Raw genomic sequence first — 22,200 nt, 5'->3', positions numbered from 1 at the left:
CAGTGCCAATTTCTTTTGTATCTTTACTCAAGCTGTAGTAATCTTAAACTTATTGTGAACTTAAACTTTTTCTCTTTTCCTTACTCTCTTCGTTTTTTTAATCCCTTGCCTCTTATAGTCCAGTAGGAATTCTGTCTCTTATAAAAAGAAATCACCCCAATATTACCCATCAAAACAAGGAAAGAAACACACAAACCTCTGCTTTGTTTACAGTAACCGGGCACATTTTCTCCTGGACAGTTGAGTCTACAACTGTTCAGAGTCTGCAGTAGAGTCTCCCCCCCCCCTTCCCTCCCCCATTCGTGTCCTACATTCCAGGAGATCACCCTGGCACATGTTGATGAATGTAAGTTTTATTTAGAAACATGACCACTTGTCACTGCTTGGGCTCATATTATCAGGCAGTGAGTTACTAGCATTTGTTGGGTGTGTGAGCGTTTTGTGTGTGCACATGGTGCTCTGTGTGGCACACTCTTGAGAAGATTTTGGACTGAATGTTCTTAATTTTTGTGCTGGAAAGCTTAATGCTGGTGTTGGTGGATTTATGGGCCGTGAAGATGGCAGATGACCGCAGTGTGGATTCAGACCTCCCTGATTGCAATTGCGATGTGACAAGGCATGTGAACATTTTGATTCATTATTATTTTTTCCTTTTATGTGTTTCTTTTCCTATTTTAGACCTTTTCCATGTTGAGTAGGTGACTAAATGGGAGCTAAGCGCTGATAAACAGATCCTTACATTTTATAAAGCACAAATGTTTGCAGTTCTGGAATGAGCAAAATGAACTGGAAGCAACCACCCTGCTCATCGGAGTGACTTGCTCAGTGAAACTGTACACCTAAGTTTTACTGCCAGTTAAATGCAGGATCACAAACTACACATGAGCCATAGCAGAAAATGCATTTGACTTCACAGTCTTCCATGTGCTGTAAAGGAGGCACAGAAAAGGGGTGGCATGGAGACTGGTTTTACAGAAGTATTTCAAGCAGGATATACGCTCTGATCCTTGCTATCAGCATTCTGAATTTATCTTAAACCACCAAAGACACTCTAAATATTACCAGCAAGCTATACATAGCATTTTATATGTTACTTATTTCCTAAGAGAATGTTATTATAAGTGAACCAGTATCAGACCTGCAATACAGCCTTCTCAGTCGCTAGGAAACAGATTTATTTTCTTCTTCTTTGGTGCTTTAAGTTCTAGATATATAGATATATTATCTGAATCCAACTTGCTTTTTTTTCTAAAGATCTTAAGATCTGTATAGTTATACCTTGTAGAATTGAAATAAAGCTGGGGGGAAATCTGAAAGAACCTTACACTTCTTTTTTAAAAAAATTTAAAAAACCATTACAAGTTATTATTAGAAGCCAGCTGTCTGGCCTAATCATGATTCTATGACTTCATGATACAATATAGTGCACTTGAATAATAGTAAATGCATGTTCAGTATAAAAATACTTTAAGACATGTATTCGTCTAAAAAGAAATATCATAGTGTTGAATGGTACCAAAAAAATTCCCCACACATGCATTCTTAAAATGATATAAAAATGCCAGATTACTTAGGATTTAAACTAGTTAGTGTAATGCAAATATAAAGTTACTTTTAAAGTTACAGATCTTTGTTAATGAAGAATAATGACCCTGGACAATTAGATTAGAAAGTGAGCAAGGTCATATGGTTAAGATGTGGGCTGTAAGGAATTTACAGCAAGTCACAGGGGACTTACTGTACTTGTGTATCAGGCTTGCTAAATGTATATAACCTTGTTTAAACCTATCATGTGATGATTTCAAGCTGCTATTTTGCACATGAGCTGTCTGAAGCAAGAGAAAGGACTTAGACCAAGCTTCTTAAAGCAGCATGCCTAGGGATTTTCAGAATCGCTGCAGGTTTTCCTAGAACACTGACTCCCAAGGATACTGCTGCATATTTACCTCAAAGGAGATAAAGGCTTCTCTGCAGCTGTGCTCTGTCTCTCACATACACACAACAAGAACTACATTCGTTTCATTGTCTTTCATGACATTTTCCTGCACATCTATTTGAGTTAGTATGTGTCCATGTTCCCACCCAACTGTGTTTCCTAGATAACATGCATGCAAACAAATCCTATAAGCCCTGATTCAAGCCAGAGAGCAAAACGGCTGGAGTAAGCCCATGGACACATGTTTATTTTCCATGTGGTTTGAAGCACAAATTATGTTGCTAGGCTTAGTCAGGGGATTTGCCATTTGATGAATGAAAAGCTATTGATAGCTCTGTCATGATTTCTACTTAATCTTCTCCAAACCCAAAGCGTGTGGATATATCCCTCAGGCTTTGATTCTAAGCTTACCTAAGTTTAAAGCAGGTTTACAATGTGAGGTTTTGGTTCAGTTGCTGGTGTTTAAAACTAAAAAGTGTTTATTTAATTCACACTTTCCTTCAGGCAGAGACGGAAAGCTGCCTGGTATGTTGCCAGAAAAACCTGCAAAAATGTCTAGAAGAGCACCCAGGTGTTTGCTTTCCCTGCCCCCCCCCCATATAGACATAAGGAAAATGCCGCAATTAGTCTCAATGCCTTCATTTATTATCTTATTTTTACTTTTAATCTTTTTCGGTATTGCTGTTTCATATATTAACCAACCAGCAAGCGGGAAATTGTGCCTTTTTGCAATCCCTCTATAGATCTAAGTGAGTCTTTTTCTCTTCTGGCATCACTTTATTTTTATTTCAAGGTACAGTGCTTTTAGCTCCACCTGCAATTGTGCGAATTTGCACTGTGAATGCTTCACAATTACAGGGTGGGAATGCATGATTGCGACTTTTCTACCGCTTTGCTTTTTCATTGAGACCATCTGTGAACGTAGTAGGTAAGCCACACCCTTTCCATGCGACTGCGCAGCAGCAGCCCTAGGGTGTTCAGGCATGATGGGAAAACAATGCTTGGAGATCAGATTGGGACCTGTCAAGCTAAAGATGCTAAAAGCTGTACATGCACAGAGTGGACCTATGTACATTTTGGTTTAGGCTGCTCTCTCCTGAGAGACTGGCACCTATTCCAGCACTTTGTGTCTGAAAAGGCAACTATTGCATATACCTTTTGGAATATGTTATATTTAGAGGGCAATATCCAAGGCTCACATTGGGGCAGGGGTGCGAGAGCCTTCAGTGAAATCCTATCTTCTGGGTACTCTCCCCACCACAACCATTTTAAACCAAATTATGCCTGCTATAGCCATCTAAACACAGGAGCCAATTCCTAGGGGCTGAGGTCCCTTTGCCCCCCCAATAAAATATTTGAGGGGGTTGCCCCCAAAGTTAATGAGCATTCCCATTCAAATAGTGTGCATGCACCACACCTTGTGATCAATTATTGGGGGGGGCTACCTCTTTCTTCTAAAACAGCTGCTAAGGAAGGTAGCACCCTTCTGGGCCCTGTAATTGAACACTGTAAAAACACTCTGGCATATCTTTTATTAGGAATCTGTTAATTAAAGGGAAATTATTTCCCATGGGGTGGGGGATCCGTGTAAATCATCCATAAGTTTGTTCATTATTTTTCTTGTTTTGAAAAGAATTGCTTCATCTGCCTTCACTAATTTTCCTTGCTAGTCTTTTTCAAGGCTAATAGGGGTGAAATTGTATGTAACATATTTTGCTTTAGAAATATTTGATAGATTTGCTGCCATGAAGAAAATGAAAGTTGTAAAATCAAAGTAAATACTTTGGGCGCATTTTGTGTTTCATTGTGACAAATAGTACTTGGTTTTCTAAATGTATATGTTCTGCTTCTAGCTAGTATTTCTTTCAAAATCATTTAGCCTTCAGTTGACTATCACATTTATGTTGTGAGAATAGCAGTTTGTTTATAGAACACTCAGCCACTACCGGGATTTTGGAGAAAAATTTATAAAGCACTTCTTTTATTTGTGTGTGTGTTTTAGAGTGTATATTATAAGAAATATATTGTTTTAAATTTAAATTTGAATGAGAAAAAAATACAATTTAATATAACATGCTGTAGCCCTTGGAAAACAAAGTGAATTTGTATTTAGTTTCTTATGAAAGTTACGTTCCAAAAGCAGCCAAACAGAATTGTTAATTTTCTTGTTACACACCAATGTACTTCTAACAAGGTTTCAGTAAAGGCCCCTGCAGATTAGTAAATCTCTTCCTACTGAAGTTGACAAATGGCTGTTTGATATGTGAACCAGCCACTTCTTTTCTCCACATGATCCTTTCCATCATGTGGAAGGTCCTGTGGAGAAGTATAAGTGCTGAAAGCCCACACCTGTTTTCTATGCAATCCGGTATGTGGGAGTAAAGAAGTACTTAATTGTACAGGGAAGAAAAAATAAGCAAAATAAATTGGCCCAAAGATTTTTAGGGCCAAGTTTTTTTCTGTTTTATATTCAGCTTTTGTTTGAGCTGTGCCAACAGTTCATTGTGGATATAGCTTAACCACAAAAGACAATACACTGTTCTGCATCAATTATGTTGTTAGAGATCAAAATGTTGGCAAAAAATAGTGCAATCTTGGGTTGGGGAAAAATGCGATAGCCCCACATGAAAAGTTATGCACTGATTAAAGAGGTCTGGATTCCCCATAACAACTACACAGTTGTTGCACTAAGAAAAAATAACCTGAAAAATTCTGAATAGCAGCTCATTTCTTTGCTAATCAAGATAAAAGTTATGGTGGCTATTATCAACGGCAAACACTACTTGGACCAAAATGGGTACCAAGAAGTCTTTTCTTTATCTTAACAGCACTGCATCTTGAAAGAACCACTTCTACTGTAAAAAGAGTAGTGCTACAGTAAAAAATAATACTACAATTCACTCTCACATCTGAAAGCATTTTGTTGTTGTGTTTAGTACTTCCAGTGTGTTCTGAGAACTGAGCTGTAGAGTCTAAGACTTCAGAAATAGGGTTTGTAGAGATACGTTTCAGATTTTTCTATGTACTGGTATATTAATCTCACAAAAATGTTTTCCTACTTGGCAGTGCCTTCTGTATCAAGATGTGGTCATGAAATAAGATACATTTTGTTAAACGTATAGGCCCTTGTTTATAATATTTGTACCTAAGAGCGTGGTGCTCAGATGTAAAAGCCCAACTACTGTACAGAAAATTACGAGAATAAATATGCTGTTTAACAATGCAGACTATTAAGTAACATACTCATGATCTTGCCTGTGATCCTGCAGGATGAAGAAGCTGAAGGAGACCCTGGTGGCAGTCCAGCAGTTGGATAAGAACATGAGCATCTTGAGATCTTGGCTTGCCCACATTGAGTCAGAATTGTCCAAGCCCATTGTCTATGAAACCTGTGATTCCGAGGAGATTCAAAGGAAACTAAATGAGCAGCAGGTAAAACAAAAATCTGAGGTAGAAGAACAAAAAAAAATCATGAAACACCCACACTCCCCATTGCACAAAGGTGAGAGTGATCCAAGTGTGGTACAGGCTTGGGCCTGCTGTATCCAGCTCAATATTGCAAGAGGGCAGTGAGAGGAAGATGCCCTTAAATTTCATGGCAGGTGATGCTTATAGCATTACTCTGATAGAGTCTTCTGCTGTCAACATGGAACTGCTCACTGACCCTACCAAATGAGGTAAGGCACTGTGATGTTATGTCCAGAATGTCAGCTTCTGTTGTAATTAGCTTTTCATTGTGTGGGAGTTTTGGAGTGGATTGCAAGGCACTGTTTACTGCCATAGACTTGGAGGAAGCCTTCTGTGTTTGTACACTGCAAGCATTATAAATGCCTGAGACTCTCCATATTTGGGGATACCAAAATATATGTTCATCATTGGCTGTTTTTAAACCTGTGCTTTAATTCGTTTGCATGCAGAGTTGCATGAGCTATACAGAAATAATGTTTAACTTTCAAGCTTGTGCATAACCTGCAGAGCCATGAACACAGAACAAGAAGAATGAAGAGGGGAAAAACCTGAGCCATTGTTAAGATGTTGAGCATTCATTGTATTGTTTTTTGGTTATATGAATCTGTAGTCCTAAAAATGCCCTTTAGAGATCTCAACTCGCCATTTTCTTTCCATACATTTACTTAATCACAAGGTTTTCTTCTTGTTTTTAAAATAATTTTCGGCATACCCCATTCTACGTGCTTGCTGCTGGTTGTTATAATATTTCACATAAGAAACATTTCCGGTCTCCATATACCACCCAAAGAGAAGTTTTATTACAATATGGCTCCCAATATTTATAAGAAAGTAGTTCTATAGTATCAGGCAGCCACAAAGAATGGTTGTATTTTGCAGTGCATATATGACACATTTGCTGTTTAGTCGTATCCAACTCTTCGTGACCCCATGGACCAGAGCACGCCAGGCACTCCTGTCTTCCACTGCCTCCCGTAGTTTGGTTAAACTCATGCTGGTAGCTTCAAGAACACTGTCCAACCTCTGTTGTCCCCTTCTCCTTGTGCCCTCAATCTTTCCCAACATCAGGGTCTTTTCCAGGGAGTCTTCTCTTCTCATGAGGTGGCCAAAGTATTGGAGCCTCAGCTTCAGGATCTGTCCTTCCAGTGAGCACTCAGGGCTGATTTCCTTAAGAATGGATAGGTTTGATCTTCTTGATGTGTTAATGCATTCAGGGGATCTGCAGTTGTTACTCTTGATACTTAAAAGGAAACCCCCACCCCCAATCATGGAAGAAGAATCATACCTTTTATCCTGTTTTCCTCCACATCACACTGCTAACATACATAGACAACTAATGTTAGCAGTCCTTTCTGCAAGTAAGCAAGATGCAGTCACCATAGGCACCGAGTGTGGTTCAGGGCACCCACAGTTTTTTTACGTGGGGCAGCACAAGCTGAGGGGGGGTGCGCCCGATATAAGCATGCCCAGTGGTGGAGCATATGCTCCTGCTTAGCACACCCCACACTGCCCAGCTGAGGAGAGGACAGGCAATGCTGCTGTGACATTCCTTCCTCTCTCTGCCTCCCAAGGCAGACCTGACCCAGGAGCAGAGCAGAGGCTGGGAATGAGGGAACTGGCATGACCAGCCCAGTGCAGGAGAGGGGCAGCAACATTGCCGCCTCTCTTCAGACTTGACCGCAGAGTGGAGCTCTAGCTATGCGCCAGAGCCGGGCTCCACTGAGGGAGTCTGGGGGGGGTACCTATTTGCACCCCCTCTCAAAAATGTGTCCTGCCCACAGTGGGTGCGCTGAAATCAGACGTGTGCACCACAGGCATGCTGACGTCAGACGCACACACGCAAGCGGCCCCGGGCAACCACTATCTTGCGGCCAAGCCAGTGGACCTGGCAGTAACACTGTACTCTTGTAAAGATTCATCAGGATAGCAAGAGAATGGGTTAGTCTCTTAGAGGCACAGCTCTTTAATCACTTTAAAAACCTGAATTGTATCTAAAAAGATGCATGAAGGCAATGCAGATTGGTGGAGTGTTGCTTCATTTTGCAAATGGGACAAGCAGTTGTAAATTTTGCTACTGGAGATTGATCCAGGAAAGTTGTGCAGTGTGATGCTGCCAAATAAACAGCTCGGGAATCCTATTCTTCTGCATTATTATCCTCCAATTTCAGTGTAACAAAAGTGTGAATGGCTATCAGAAAAAAATCCATATAGGAGTCAAAGAATCATAGCTCTCTCACTACAACTGAAAAGCTACTTTTGGCAAGACCCAGCTGTAGCTTTTACAATGTCTAAAGTGAAAAGGCTGAGCACACATTTACTCATTACCTTTACACTGGAATGGATGGATTAGTCTATTTTGGGTCCACATCAGTTTTACATATGACCATTCATAAGTCTGTGTTTCTATATCAATCTGCAGCTTTAAGAAAGTATCCAAACAAAAATGTGCATTTGGATTAGATAGATAGATATAGCTATATCACAAAATTTCTAAATGTATTTTGTCCTAAAGTTAAATGCAGTGTTTTGAGTATTTTCTTTAATTAAAGAACTGCAAAATTCAGAGGAATTCAAAATTTGATTCACACATTAGTCCAGGAGATGTTGCATTTTGCATAGTTAACCCCCCCCCCTCCAAAAAAAGCCAGCATGGGCTGGCAGGGAGAGGGCAGATCGTTCCATCTGGCAAGCAGAAATGCTTGGGCTGATAGAATGATCGCCTTGGCATGATGTTGAATTCCACCCATGGTGTCTTCTTGATAGAGCTCACTATATTGGAACTTTTCCAGTCTTTCTGCTTCTCCAAAGCATGTGTCTTCAGGCAACATGCCACAGGGCTAAGATTAATAGTGAAATCCTACCTAGAAAGTTAAATGGGCCTCACTTTCAGGTAAGTGTACATAGGATTGCAGCCTCGGGGTTTAAAGGCCATAGACTGGCTACAATGAAATGTATGATGTAGATTTTGACTGGGGCATACAGGTACATATGGGCACAAAATTACATTACCTGGTTAATATCTAGTCACATCTTGCTTATGCAGATGTTTTTCATTTGGAAAAGATCACAAGAATACTGTATGTGCACATGCACAAAAAATAAGAAAAAAAGCTTTAAATATGGAAAATATAATACTCTGTAATACTGTGAACTAAATTTCACTGAACTCAGTGAGACTTATTTCTGAGAAGGACCCAGAAAAAGGATTGAACCATTAATATATTTTCTGTGGGGGTCATTATTTACCCCAGATGCATATATCTTGCAAATCCTGCAAGCTAGTGACTCTGCAGCTTTGCCCAGACACTAGTACTAATATATTCAAAGTAAAACTAGGTACCATTTATTCACAATTATACTCTGGCATAGCAGTGTATCTAAAATGGGTTGAATTTGTACCCCACAGTCAAAGGGTACAGAGTTGAAACTAATGGACCTAACTTAGTCGTTATTTTCAGTGCCCTACTCTGAGCTTCTTTCTTTCTTTGACGATCACTCATGGCCGAGTAAGATTGTCTTCCATGAAAACATGTTCATATTACTACTTAGAGCACTGTTCCTGGTGTTATATTTCCTGTTAGACACACACACACACACACACACACACACACACACACACACACACAATATTCAAGGAATGGAAGAGAAGAAAGGGCATAGTTTGAAACATGGGAGGAAACTAAACGTTTTGGAGAAATGTAAACAAGGCAAAATGTTGTCAAGGAAGGAGTGTGAAATGTTACTGGAACTTCAAACCAAGTGACATCTTCTCACTGGAAACTTGTCCCATAGTTATAGCTATTCTTGTTTCACAATAATAATTCCAGGATTTAGAAATTTTCAGTAATCTGAGAATTATTGTTGTACTGTTCAAGTTTAGTCCAGAAGTGATACTGTAAACTGTTGAATCACATGCTTAGGGTTAACTTCTTTTATGAGGATGATTCCATTGCCATATGACCCACCCATCCATCCATCCATTTAATAATTTCCTTTCGTACTGCAGATATCACCATGTACTGTATACCACACATGCATCTCACATGAACCTTTTTATCTGTTGAATTGTTTCCAGTCAAAGCTGGCCCTTGAGGAACACATACCATCCTGTATTTTACATTAGCCTGTATTTTAAAATAATATAGTTATATTTATCCATATTCCTCCAAACAGGGATCATATGGGACCATGAAAGATGTATATATGGCACAGCATAGCAGATACAACCCAGAAGGCACCAGTTTTACTCACCATTGCTCACATCAGTAATTCTTGTCTGAGGCAACTCCTGTTGAAGTTAACAGAAGATGCACACTTGCACTGTTTTGTGAATTGTTATCTAGATAATTTTCTAGATCAATTAGGCTCTGATTTGAAAAACAAAAATCAATATTTGTTGATCAAAAATGTTCACTAGTGATTAAAATTAAGCTACTTGCCTTTGTTGGCATATTAAATATTGTAAAACTTAGTTTAACATAACTCCCTTTAATTCCAGACTTTAAGGTTTTTATAAACGATGCTAATTACTTACCACAATAAGTTCCCAGCTGGTTAATGATAGAGAAGTGATGATAAAGGCTAAACAAAGACAATTTTAGTTTTCAAATCAAGTCGTTGCAGGGAAGCACTTTGGGTGCTTTGAAGTGCCACTCAGTTGTCTGACACCTGAAAGAGAAGTTACTCAGAAATTCAATTCATTTGATTATATAAGGATTGTTATTTCATAATTAAGCAGAGAGGTTTAAGAGGGTTTTCAGGGTTCAAAGAACTGCTCCTAGATATACTCAATATTAAATTGAAAGAAATGAGTGCTTACTTTGTGTAATCCATAATATGTATATCAATGTTATCAGCATAACTTTTTCCTTCTTTTTTTAAGCAAAAATATTTGTGCTAATATAGCTAGTACAAAAGGCTTTGCTTTACTTTTACTTTAGAAGAACACAGGTGGGTAGGTGTGGTGACTGACTGCTTCCCTCTCCTCCCTAAATGTCACTATTTCAGTGGACCTTACTTTTCAGTACATGCACTTAGAATCTGAGTCAAAAACTGTTGGACAAGTTGATAACCACTCATCACAGAATGGCTTTTTTGTAATCAATTGCCAAATAGGCTGCTTTCATCCATTTCTGTTCCAAGTTTGCCTTGTTTGCTTCTGCTGCATATTTTTTTTAAGCTTGCCTCCTCTTTTGTCTAAGATGTTTACAAGCTCATCTGTTGACCTATAGGAGCTGCAAAGGGACATAGAGAAACATAGCACTGGAGTTGCATCTGTCCTCAACCTTTGTGAAGTTCTGCTCCATGACTGTGACGCTTGTGCCACTGAAACAGAATGTGACTCCATCCAGCAGGCCACACGGAACCTGGACCGAAGGTGGCGGAACATCTGTGCTATGTCAATGGAAAGGCGACTCAAGTAAGCGCTCGACCCAGAGAGTCCTCAGATGATCCTCAGTATATCTTAGAATGGATGAAACCTTGTCATTCTGTATTCAGCAGAGTACCCGCTGCTGAATCTTGGCCCAAATCTTTGGGCTGGATCTCAACAGATGGGCCCATAGAGTTGTGTGCATATAGTTCAAGCAATCTGATTGTGCATATATAGTTCAAGGAGTCTGTCACTGCTGCACATCCTAAAAACATATGTTTTGCATGCAAAAGATCTCAGGTTCAATCTCTAGCATATCCATTCAGGGCTGGGAAAGACGCTTCTCTAAAACCCCAGAAAGCCATTGCCAGGTAGTGTAGACAACGCTGAGCTAGATGGGTGATTGATCTCTATATAAGGTAGTTTCCAACATCACAATGAATGTTTTGGGGTGTTGGTTATTGTTTTTTAAACCCATTGATAAGTTTATCTCGATGACCATTTTATTTCCATTGATGATTTACAATTTAATGCTGTGCGTCCCTGTATGATTAGTAATTTGCTATACTGCATGATGGACATACCAATTCATGTGCTAGTGAAAGGAAGCCTCCAGGATGTTTTGTCCCTTAAATTCAACATTGGGTAACTACAGAGAATTTAACACAGAGAGAAGGTTTCTTTTTGCGCTGAGAAATCATCAGAGAGCAGCTGTAGTTTGTAAAAGCAAGATTGCATTTCTGGACCTATTCTGCTGAGCACTTGGTTTACTGTACCCTTATTATAAACATCTTACAATTTTTATATGAATTCCAAATGACAATTTGCCATGTATAAAGAGAAAAATCAACAGCCCACAGCTGTCTTGCTCCAGCTCAGCCAACGATTTTCATTGCTTGTTAATCAAACTTACTATCAAGCTTTGGTTAAGAACCAGTTATTGTTCAGTACAACTGTTGTTTGCTTGGGCATGCTTAAGTTTGCAGTATGATTTCCCTGTTGCAGCTGGTGAAGTAAATGAGAAGTTGAAAAATCATTAAAGTGAATCACAGCCTATACTCATTTTTCATTTTCTGCTTCAGGATTGAAGAGACATGGAGACTATGGCAAAAGTTCCTGGATGATTATTCTCGCTTTGAAGATTGGCTAAAAATTTCTGAAAGAACAGCTGCTTTCCCTAGTTCTTCTGGCGTACTGTACACGGTTGCTAAGGAAGAACTAAAGAAATTTGAGGTGACTTGTTACATTTGAAATATATTACCTTTTGATCCTATTACAGCAGTGAACGTATTCTTGACCTGTCAGAGAACATGTTACTTGATAGGGAAGTTCTTTATTAATATAGAATGATTAATACTTTTGCAGCCATCTCATGAGAAATAATTGGCTAGAGACAAAGAAAGCTCACTCTTTACATAATGCTATAGGCCTCAGTTTCTTCTGCCCGCCCACCCCTTCTCCTTTAGCACAGCTACAAGAAGGCAATAGGATGTTTTCCCTTCTGTTTTTAACTCACTGTAGTTAATTCTTAAGTCTTAAACCAGACAAACTAGTTAGTATTAACTCTGGGTTAAGTAAACAAGCTAGCTTCAAATCTGGTTAATACTGGCTTGTTTTCCTAAACTGTATTTCAACACCAACCACAGTCGATGGTTCCAGCCTGACAAGTATCCATGGTCAGTTGAAAATTGGAAGCAAAACCTTCTAGTCTCATCCTTGAGAAAAGTGGCAAGAGAAGTGGGCACAAGGCTCATGCATGAATGCTAAATAGTGAGTTAGCAACATGTGTGAATGCAGCCATTGTTTCCAAATCTCCAAATCATCCTTTGAAGGAATGGGATTTTGTCTTTACTTCAGGCCCTCAAGAGTCTTTAGTTACTGCTTAATTCAGGCAAACCATAGGTAATCTTTAACATTCATACCAGTATTGGAAAACAGCTTCAAAATATAGGTTTTAAATCTGGTTTGGTGAGCATATGCAAACCATAGTTTGCCAATTTCAATGCAAGCAAGCTTTGCCTGAACCAGGAAGCAGCTAACTGGCTCTAATTGGCTAATTGGCATGATTTAGGGGACTGAAAATATTTCATGTGAACACTATGAGTTTTCTGATTGTACAGTGTAGAGAACTGTTCAATACATTCCTTACCATCCAATTTTACGCAAGTTATTAATTTTTAAAAACTTGGTAATTTCCCACCATCCTTTCTTTTCTCTTTAATTTCATTTGCAAACTATTGCCAGGCTCTTCCAAGTAGAACTTCATCATGCAAACACTCATATGCATTATTTGGTTTGCAGGATGAGTAATCAATTTCTCTGAAGAAAAATGTTCTTCAAACTTTTCTTCTTACTCATTTCCTTTGCCCCTAACTCACTGAAGATTCATATATTAATGATTTCCACTGAAACTCAACCAAGTATATTTTATTAGCCTTTCTTATTAAAACTGGCTTGATTTCGTCTTGAAGCTAGTGTCCTGTAATTTTTGTCTCATCTCCTTTTATTCCGACTGTTTCAAATCACTTTCTCCTTCCTACATGCTGAATTGTATAATTACTGTTGAATAAAAATTCACTGTTCACTGAAAAGCTCCAAAAATATTTCTAGCTGGCTTTGGAACTTTTCTTTCATTCACTATTTCTATATTCTGTCACAGAATAAGGATTTAAGGCGACAAAAGGCAAAAGAGGGTGAGATTCCTGTAACAATTGTGTAGAAGAGGAACAGCATCACTTTCTGAAATGCCACCTTCTATATACAGTTTCTTAAAGGCACAGGAGCCTCTCCTTGTTTGTGAATCGTCACACCACAAGGTTTTTAAAAACCATACATTGGTCTTTTCTGTAGAGTTTGTATGTACCAAGAACCTAAATTGTTATCAAGATTGGTCTTGAGTTTCTCTGATTATGTCCTTAATGGTGCTTTTGGTTGATTATCAGGACGAGGATTCTAAAATTCCAGCTTAGCTGATGTGACGGTTCTCACTCATGCCATTGCCATTAACCGGCGACTGGGGCTTCAGGCTTAAACACACTCACCTAGGAACAAGTCTAAATGATTTAATTCATTTGTGTGACTGTGTGACTTAATTCTGAGAAGATATTTTTTGAACTTCACTGTAAACGATGTTGCTAAAGTCAGTTTAGAAACATGTTCTTGTTAATACAGTACTGAGAGCTTGAAAGCATGTGCAGCTGTCCATCCTTTGAACAAAAGTTACTAACAGATTACATGGCAACTGTGATTCACTAGACATAAGGGCTGCCTGTTATAAAATGTATTTGTGATACATTTAGAGACAGGTGCATTTTGTTTCTGTAAGAGAGATACTTTGCTGATCTTAAAACATGTTTTGTTCCTCTGATTACCATTTCCATTGCATTTGAAAACTCTCTTCTCTTCTTTTCTCTTCGTTCTTTCTTACCTATCCATGTTTTTACTTTCCACGTATTGACATTTAACCTGAGTTGTTAATTTATGGGAAGAATCCTGTGGGGACTTTTGCTGCTTCAAAACTTTTAATAACTCAAGGAAAAACACCAAGCTACAGACAATGGAAAAATTATGACTAGGATCTTTAGCCAATTTGTTGTAATGGAGAATTCATTCCCACTCCCAATGTTGATTTAGCACACCCAAACACACACATTCACACACACACACCATCTACTTTGTTTTCCAAGAGGATGTTTTGTAGGATCACAAATGATTACTGCCCAACATCCTAAGTCCTTGAATTCCCATAACGAAAAAGGTTTTGATCATATGAGACTCACAAATGGAGGGACTGATGTTGTACTTCGGTCCTGCTTGCAGGCTTCCCATAGGCATCTTATTGGCCACTGTGAAAACAGGTTGTAGCACTAGATGTGCTTTTGGTCTCATCCAGTGACATCCCAGTATCACATGTATTGTGTAGCTCTGGATTCACGTAAGGGAAAACTGAATTGATTTATTCTTAGTAGAATATTGTAGCACCAATCAAAAGTCACTTCTTAAATTACCCCTTCATACATGCATGTAATATCCTTGATAGTAATTTCCATCTACAAAGATCTCTTCTCTTCTGTGGTACTGTTGCCAAGGTCAAGGACAAGGAAAATACAAACCATGATTTACAGAGGCCAGTGCTCTAATAGGCTCTTTTGTTGCTGCTATTCTTGTAGGCTTTTCAGCGACAAGTTCATGAAAGCCTGACTCAGCTGGAACTGATTAACAAGCAGTACCGCCGCTTGGCCCGAGAGAACCGCACTGACTCTGCTTGCAGCCTCAAGCAGATGGTCCATGAAGGAAACCAGAGATGGGACAATTTACAAAAGCGAGTGACCTCCATCCTCCGCAGGCTTAAAGTATTTCTCCATTCATAGTTCATTCCTTATGGTGGTATATTTTTGGATCAGGGGAAGGGGGGAGTTGCTGTTGAGAACATTGCAGTTTTATTAACTGATGTGGTAGTTGTGGTGGTTCTGTTTAAGTTATGTTTGATAAAGTTGAAGGCTATAAGCATTTAAATTAGGTTTATTTCCTTTTTTAGCATTTCATTGGTCAGCGTGAGGAGTTTGAGACGGCACGCGACAGCATTCTAGTATGGCTTACAGAGATGGATCTACAGTTAACCAACATTGAACATTTCTCAGAGTGTGATGTTCAGGCCAAGATAAAGCAGCTCAAGGTATAGAAATGCAACCTATAGGCACACAGGAACAAAACAAAACAAAAAAACCCAATAAGCACTTTACACATTATTTAAAAGGTTTATTCGGAGCAAGTTTCATAAACATGAAAATGGAAAGGAAAGCACTAAGTGGGATTCTCAGCCCACACCAAGTAAATCAGTTCTGGCAAGCGAAAGCAAACAGATGACATCTGAAAGTTTAATTGTTTGTTCACGAGTTGCTTTTCTTTACCCATATTTAGAGAAGAGATGGAGAAATGCCCAGCACAAGTCACTGGGTTGTATCTAAAGTAGCACCAATTAAGCCTTTCATCAGTTCAAGGATTTCCACTTGCCCAAGAGCACTACTTCCCCAGCGTGCTCCCTAAATCTGTACTGGATTTACCCTCAACCCTCCACGGCAGATATGGGGAGGGGACAAGGTGCACACAAGGGAATAGAGAGGAGAAGGTCCCTTTGTACAAGTGAACATTTTTGAGCTGAGGGGACATTTCGGTTTTGTCCTAACTAAAGATTTGTCCTAACTAAAGATTCTTAGATGGAAGCTGCTATTATTATTATTATTATTATTATTAGATGGAAGATGGTATTATTAGATGGTATTATTATTAGATGGAAGCTGAATCAGGCTATTGGTCCATCTAGTGCAGTATTATCCACACTGACTGGCAACAGCTCTGAAGGCTTTCAGACAGTGAATATTTCCATCGCTACACAGAGATTCTGGGGATTGAATCTGGACCTTTTGTAAAGTATGTGTTCTGCCACTGAGCCACAGCCCTTCCCTTCCACGTCACAGTGGGAAACAGTATATGGAGCAACGATTAAGGGTCCATCGTCATTGCTTCTCTTGGTGGCAGTTGTGGTTCCCCATACTCAGGAGTTTCTGGATTCAGGTCTTCTGCCAAATGTCTAGGTTCCTGTGATACTAGTGGCATGTTTTGTTTTGAAGTCAAGTTGACTTTCCACCTGTGTGCCTATTTTGCATTAGCTCTGCAGTGTAAAACAACTAAGGATACTTTTGTTCCAGGAATCAGGTCTGTGTGGTGAAAGAACTGAATATAGACTCCTGACAGTAGATAGGATCACATCAGTCTTCTGTCTGAACTTGCCCACAAATTATATCATTTGGGCTATTGCTGAAGGCACCATGACTGAACAACTGTGTTGTAGATGGTGCCTCAAAAAACACATATATTTTGTTTATACTGATAACTGTTTAAATATTTTAAAACCTTGGTATGCACCTGAGTCTGAAAGAACTTAAATAAAGTGAAATTGTCACCAACTAACATAACAGATTAGGAATGCAGGATCTTTATGTGTTATTTCCAGGTGGTGTATAATAACAATATAAAATAGAATACAATATACATTATCTTTGTTGATTGGCTTCTTAAGCGGTTTGACAATGCAAGAGTATGGCTTGAGAATCTTTGTGTTCTTCCTTCTATTCTGTTTACCTATGGGATAATCAACTGCCTGGTCAGCTGTGTGCTTGTTGTATACCAGGCTTCAGCAACCTGGTGCTCCCCAGATGTTTGGAATTACCACTTCCATTATTCCTAGCCAGTGCTGGCGGGGGCTGATGGGAGTTGAAGTCCCGAGAGATCTGGAGAGCACTAGGTTACAGAAGACTGATCTAGATACTCTCCATAATATAAATGTCTTATAGATACAACATTTTCAGTAAATGAACTAGTTTAATGGTTATCTTAACTGTCTTGAAATATCTGTATTTAAATAACAGGTGTTATAATGATCTTTTAATTAATATGTTTACTAGAAACATTTCACACACACCCCTTAAAATTTCATTATAACTATGCTATGCAGGCCTTTCAGCAGGAGATATCATTGAACAACAACAAAATTGAACAGATCATTGCCCAGGGTGAGCAGCTGATAGAAAAAAGTGAGCCTCTGGATGCAGCTGTCATTGAAGAAGAGCTTGATGAGCTTCGGCGATACTGCCAGGAGGTCTTTGGCCGAGTTGAACGGTATCATAAAAAACTAATCCGCCTCCCGGTAAGTTTTTTTTTCACCATAAGCAATTGTTGAAAGCCTTACAGAGGTAGGACATTCAGTATGGTAAATTTAAAGCTTTGTGAATGCATAAGCATGAAATTTGCAAGATCAGAGCTACACAATCCATAATGGACTGCACAGTGGATCCCACTGGACCATTATTTTGTTTCTATGCAGAAAGGTACACTTCTAAATCTAGAGAGGCATCATTAGTCATTTAAGTTTCCAGGCTGAAAATGCAAAAGAGAAGTACATAAGAAATATCTGGAAATCAGACTGCTGTTTTCAGAAGATGAAAGAAAAAGACCTAGTACTGGTCCAAATGCATGACTATTTTGGCTCATTTCTGAGATACTGCAGTAAATTTCCTTGCTGGAAGGAGATGTTATCTAACAGAGACAATTACCTGATAGGCAGCCATAGAGATGAGCACTAAACATACAAGACATGCTTATTTTTAGCTTTTTTTATTAGTGTTATATGGGAGTTTTAAAAACAACAACACACCCATAAAACCAGAAAAGAAAGAAGCATAATGAGAATGTTGTGAGTTTGAATGTTACACAATGACACTTTTATCTTATTGACCTAGCTAGAGCTAGCACTGATCCATTGAGAAGACCATTAATTGACTCTTTAATGTTTCCTTCTAGCTCACAGATGATGAGCATGACCTCTCTGATCGCGAAGTGGATCTGGATGAATCGGGAGATCTTTCTGACATACACTGGCATGACAAATCTGCAGACAGTGTCCTCTCCCCACACCCTTCCTCCAACCTCTCACTGTCTCTTCCCCAGCCTCTCCGAAGTGAAAGGTCAGGACGTGACACTCCTGCTAGTGTAGATTCCATCCCCTTGGAATGGGATCATGACTATGACCTGAGCCGGGACCTGGAGACGGCCGTTTCGAGAGCGCTGCATTCTGAAGAAGTGGAGGGGCAAGAAGACAAAGAGTTTTATCTCAGAGGAGCAGCAAGCCTAGCAGGTATAATCACTCACCCATCTCTAATCCCTTCATACAGCTCTGCAGGGACATTTCTAAGTCAGCTGACCTTTATTGGCCTAGTTCTTGGCGTAAAGTTGCCGGTTACATGAACAGCTCTGACATATGGTTGCTTTTTAGGAAATTTTCATAGACTGTCAGAGAAGGAACTGGAAGAGATTTTTTCAGACAGAATAGATTAGCTGGCGCTACCCTATTAGTCATAGCAGTCACAGAAGGCAAATTTTCCTGGAAAACTTTGAGTTTAGTTAATAGCTGGGCTTGAAGTCATTGTGGTTCAGGGCCTAGTCTCATGAACTTTGATGAATTTTGTTTTTAATTAGCCCCCATGTGTTGAACTAGTAAAGGGAATGCTTCTGCAATGCCAGCTGCTGTATTCCAAGCCACCACAATGATGTGTGAAAAACAACCTCACACTGCCTTGCCTAGCACACAGCTAAAAGTCTGTGGTGTCAAACTCATGGGTGCCATGTTCAAAAAGGATCAGGCACACCCCTTGTTTAGGTAAGACAGGAGTTGACAATGGGAATTTAGCAGTGCCGTTTTGACTCTTAAGACTCATGGGTTAAACATGCTTAGCTGTGTGACCATGCTGGTCCTAGAAAATAACAATCATGCAGAATATTTTAATAAGACAGTTTCTGTGGGACAGTGCAGCAGAGGTAAAAGGATGGCGTCAACTTGCTCCTGTGAGTGTTTCCATAGTACTATGGAATTTAATGAGACTCCCAAAAGTGAGCATAACATGCACATCTGCCACAAACCTAAGCCTGATTTATATTTTTGTGTCCTTGTCCAATACATAGTTACAAAACACTGGTTTCCATGTCAAACAGGAAGCATGTGTATTCAGTTATGCTTGTTTCTTTGAAATACATACGCCTAACAGTACAAAAACTAAGATTTAGCTTGGAATTACAAGGACATCCCTGCAAGGACAGACTAAAAGCCTAGCTTACCCAGCAAGCACACTGTTCCCAGATGTTGTTCACCAGTAGGTCCCAGGGTTAAAATAAATAAATAAAAACAGATTAAAGTCACAGAATACGCTTCTGTTCATGAGGCTTCATTATCATAAGTACAACAAGATGGGGGTTGAAATACACAGTTCTGGTCTCTCATCATGTAATTGCACATTTGGGTTTCTCCTTGTTGCCTGTTTCATTTGGATCCTTGAACCATTTTTGGAGAATACACAAAGATTAATTTCAGTTAATGTCTCAAAAGCAGTAGAACTGGTGGTTTACTCTCCTTTTGGGAGATTCAGTGCCTGACGCAAAGGAGACTGAAATAATTGTTGATAAGCAGTCATTTTGGGTTGTGTTTTATTTTTCCAGATATAGTGATCCCTGGGAGCCCTGAGGCCTATATAAAACTTACTGAAAATGCTCTTAGAAATGTCTATGGTAGGCAACAGATATCATAAAGATAGCCAGACCTAAACCACCAATAACACTGCCTTCTTCCTTGGCATATCTGCTTTCTTAGTCACTACTTATCCCAGCCACTCTTCTTCACACATCAGTGCCAGCATGTTGATAGAAAATAAGGATATTTGCTTATATATTTAGTATTCTGCTTAACATAATGGTATTAATATTCCTGTTGCATAGCCTATGAATTGAGGGGGAAATAGGTCATCTATGTAACTTGTGCTTCCTGGGGAGAGGTGGGAGATAGAAATCATAGAATCACAGTGTTTTAAGAGAGTAAAAGGATATTTAGGATAACACACTTCTCAAAAGGCAGAGCCTCTGTCTTACAACTTCCTTAAACAAATCTGAAGTACATTATCACTAACATTCCACCCCCGCCCCCCAGAATGAATCAGCTTGGGAGGGTTGGGAGAAGAGGATGTGAAAATAGGATAACATCTCCCTTTCTGATTCTATATTCTCTAACCCTCTTGCACAGTTTGAAATATCACAATATTAGTAAGATAAAGGCTATTGTCCAATATTTCTGAAGAAGAAATAAGGCACCCTGAAATGGCTTTAATGGAGAAGTCTTTAAGTCATTTTCCATAGCAAAAGATTTGTCCTATGGTCACTTCACTGCTTTACAGTTTAATTTACTGTTCAAGGCCATGTTCTTCCAGATTTCCATGAGTTTTAGCATAATGCCTTCTTGCCATACCAGAAAATTAGTAGTAATGCTCAGAGCATTACAAATATTTTCAAGTTTTCAGGAAAATCTAGGAAAACTTTATTTATTTGTACAACGCTATACACATCTACTCAAATGTTAGCCCTTTTGAATTCAGAGGGACTTAGGTAAAGGTAAAGGCACCCCTGAACGTTACGTCCAGTCGTGGACGACTCTGGGGTTGCGGCGCTCATCTTGCTTTATTGGTCGAGGGAACTGGCATACAGTTTCCGGGTCATGTGGCCAGCATGACTAAGCCGCTTCTGGCGAACCAGAGCAGCACACGGAAACGCGGTACCTATTTATCTACTTGCACTTTGACGTGCCTTCAAACTGCTAGGTTGGCAGGAGCAGGGACTGAGCAACAGGAGCTGACCCCGTCGCGGGGATTCGAACCACCATCCTTCTGATCAGCAAGCCCTAGGCTCTGTGGTTTAACCCACAGTGCCACCCGCATCAGAGGGACTTACTTTCAAGTAAATGTGTATGTGCATGCTGAGACTATAAAATTCCCCAGCATTTATACAGGGTGTGTGGGGAGTGCAGCAGTTTTTAGGCTCTTACCAGTTGCCTGCTTAGCACAAATACAGTGGTACCTCTGGTTATGGATTTAATTCGTTTCAGGTTGCCATGCACACACCAAAAAATCCACGTGGCATGATAGAGCGCTTCTGCGCACACATGCGGCACGCAGAGCGCTTCTGTGCATGCACTAGCGGTGTGGCCATAACCCGAAGATTCCGTAACCTGGAGGTTATGTAACATGAAGTACCACTGTACAGTACTGCAAAATGTCTGAGGATACAATGAAACGAGTGCAGAGTGCTTAGTCTTCTAGAATTGTTTTGGGGAATTGAATTTTCCTGATATGTCCTGCTTAAAAATTATTCATTTCTCAGTACACACACACTAACCAACATAGTTGCAGATATGTTTGTATAATAGTTACAAATCTAATTGTCACCTGCATGCTATTGTAATTAACTCTTTGTCATGCTTTCAAACCTAGTAGCACCACCTTCAGTGTTTTCTCCTACTCACTGAGACATTTCAGTTTGGTAACATCTATCTGTCTATATTTTCTACAGGAGAACCATGTTCCTTAGAAACACACATCCGACAGCTTGACAAGGCCTTAGACACCAGCCGTTTCCAAATACAGCAAACGGAGAACATAATCCGCAGTAAAACACCAACAGGGCCGGAACTAGATTCTAGCTACAAAGGCTATGTAAGTACTGTGAGCTTAGCCCTCCTGGTGGCTGGACATAAAATTGCTATTCATTGCTATTCGTATTGTTGCTATTCGTAGTGTGTGTGTCTTACCTGAGTCAGTTGCTGAGAGGGTTTGGGGGGGGGGGTAAAGTTAGCATCAGATATAGAGTTCCTTCCATCAAATGCAAAATTTATTATTCCTTTTAGTTGTTGCACATTAGAGAGAGTTTGGATTTGACATCCCGCTTTATCACTACCTGAAGGAGTCTCAAAGCTGCTAACATTCTCCTTTCCCTTCCTCCCCCACAACAAACACTCTGTGAGGTGAGTGGGGCTGAGAGACTTCAGAGTAGT

General features: G+C 39.6%; 1 protein-coding gene across 3 annotated transcripts in view; it reads left to right on the top strand.

The window, feature by feature from the left end:
• SYNE1 (spectrin repeat containing nuclear envelope protein 1) overlaps positions 1-22,200 on the top strand; it is a 302,115-nt gene that overhangs the window by 256,537 nt on the left and 23,378 nt on the right. For 2 of the 3 annotated variants that reach the window (XM_053382199.1, XM_053382197.1), the window contains 9 exons: positions 5,206-5,368; positions 10,636-10,823; positions 11,858-12,008; positions 14,945-15,127; positions 15,313-15,450; positions 17,290-17,481; positions 18,135-18,468; positions 19,824-19,892; positions 21,720-21,862. In XM_053382199.1, the coding sequence (XP_053238174.1) occupies positions 5,206-5,368; positions 10,636-10,823; positions 11,858-12,008; positions 14,945-15,127; positions 15,313-15,450; positions 17,290-17,481; positions 18,135-18,468; positions 19,824-19,892; positions 21,720-21,862 (1,561 nt within the window). Of the gene's footprint in view, positions 1-420; positions 617-5,205; positions 5,369-10,635; positions 10,824-11,857; positions 12,009-14,944; positions 15,128-15,312; positions 15,451-17,289; positions 17,482-18,134; positions 18,469-19,823; positions 19,893-21,719; positions 21,863-22,200 lie in introns of those variants that run through there. The other variant, XM_053382198.1, reaches the window with a different exon arrangement.

The sequence above is a fragment of the Podarcis raffonei genome, chromosome 3, assembly GCF_027172205.1.
Source record: "Podarcis raffonei isolate rPodRaf1 chromosome 3, rPodRaf1.pri, whole genome shotgun sequence".
Classification (NCBI taxonomy): Eukaryota; Metazoa; Chordata; class Lepidosauria; order Squamata; family Lacertidae; genus Podarcis; species Podarcis raffonei.
Note: the sequence above shows the minus strand (reverse complement) of the source record. Positions and strands in the feature narration are given on the sequence as shown.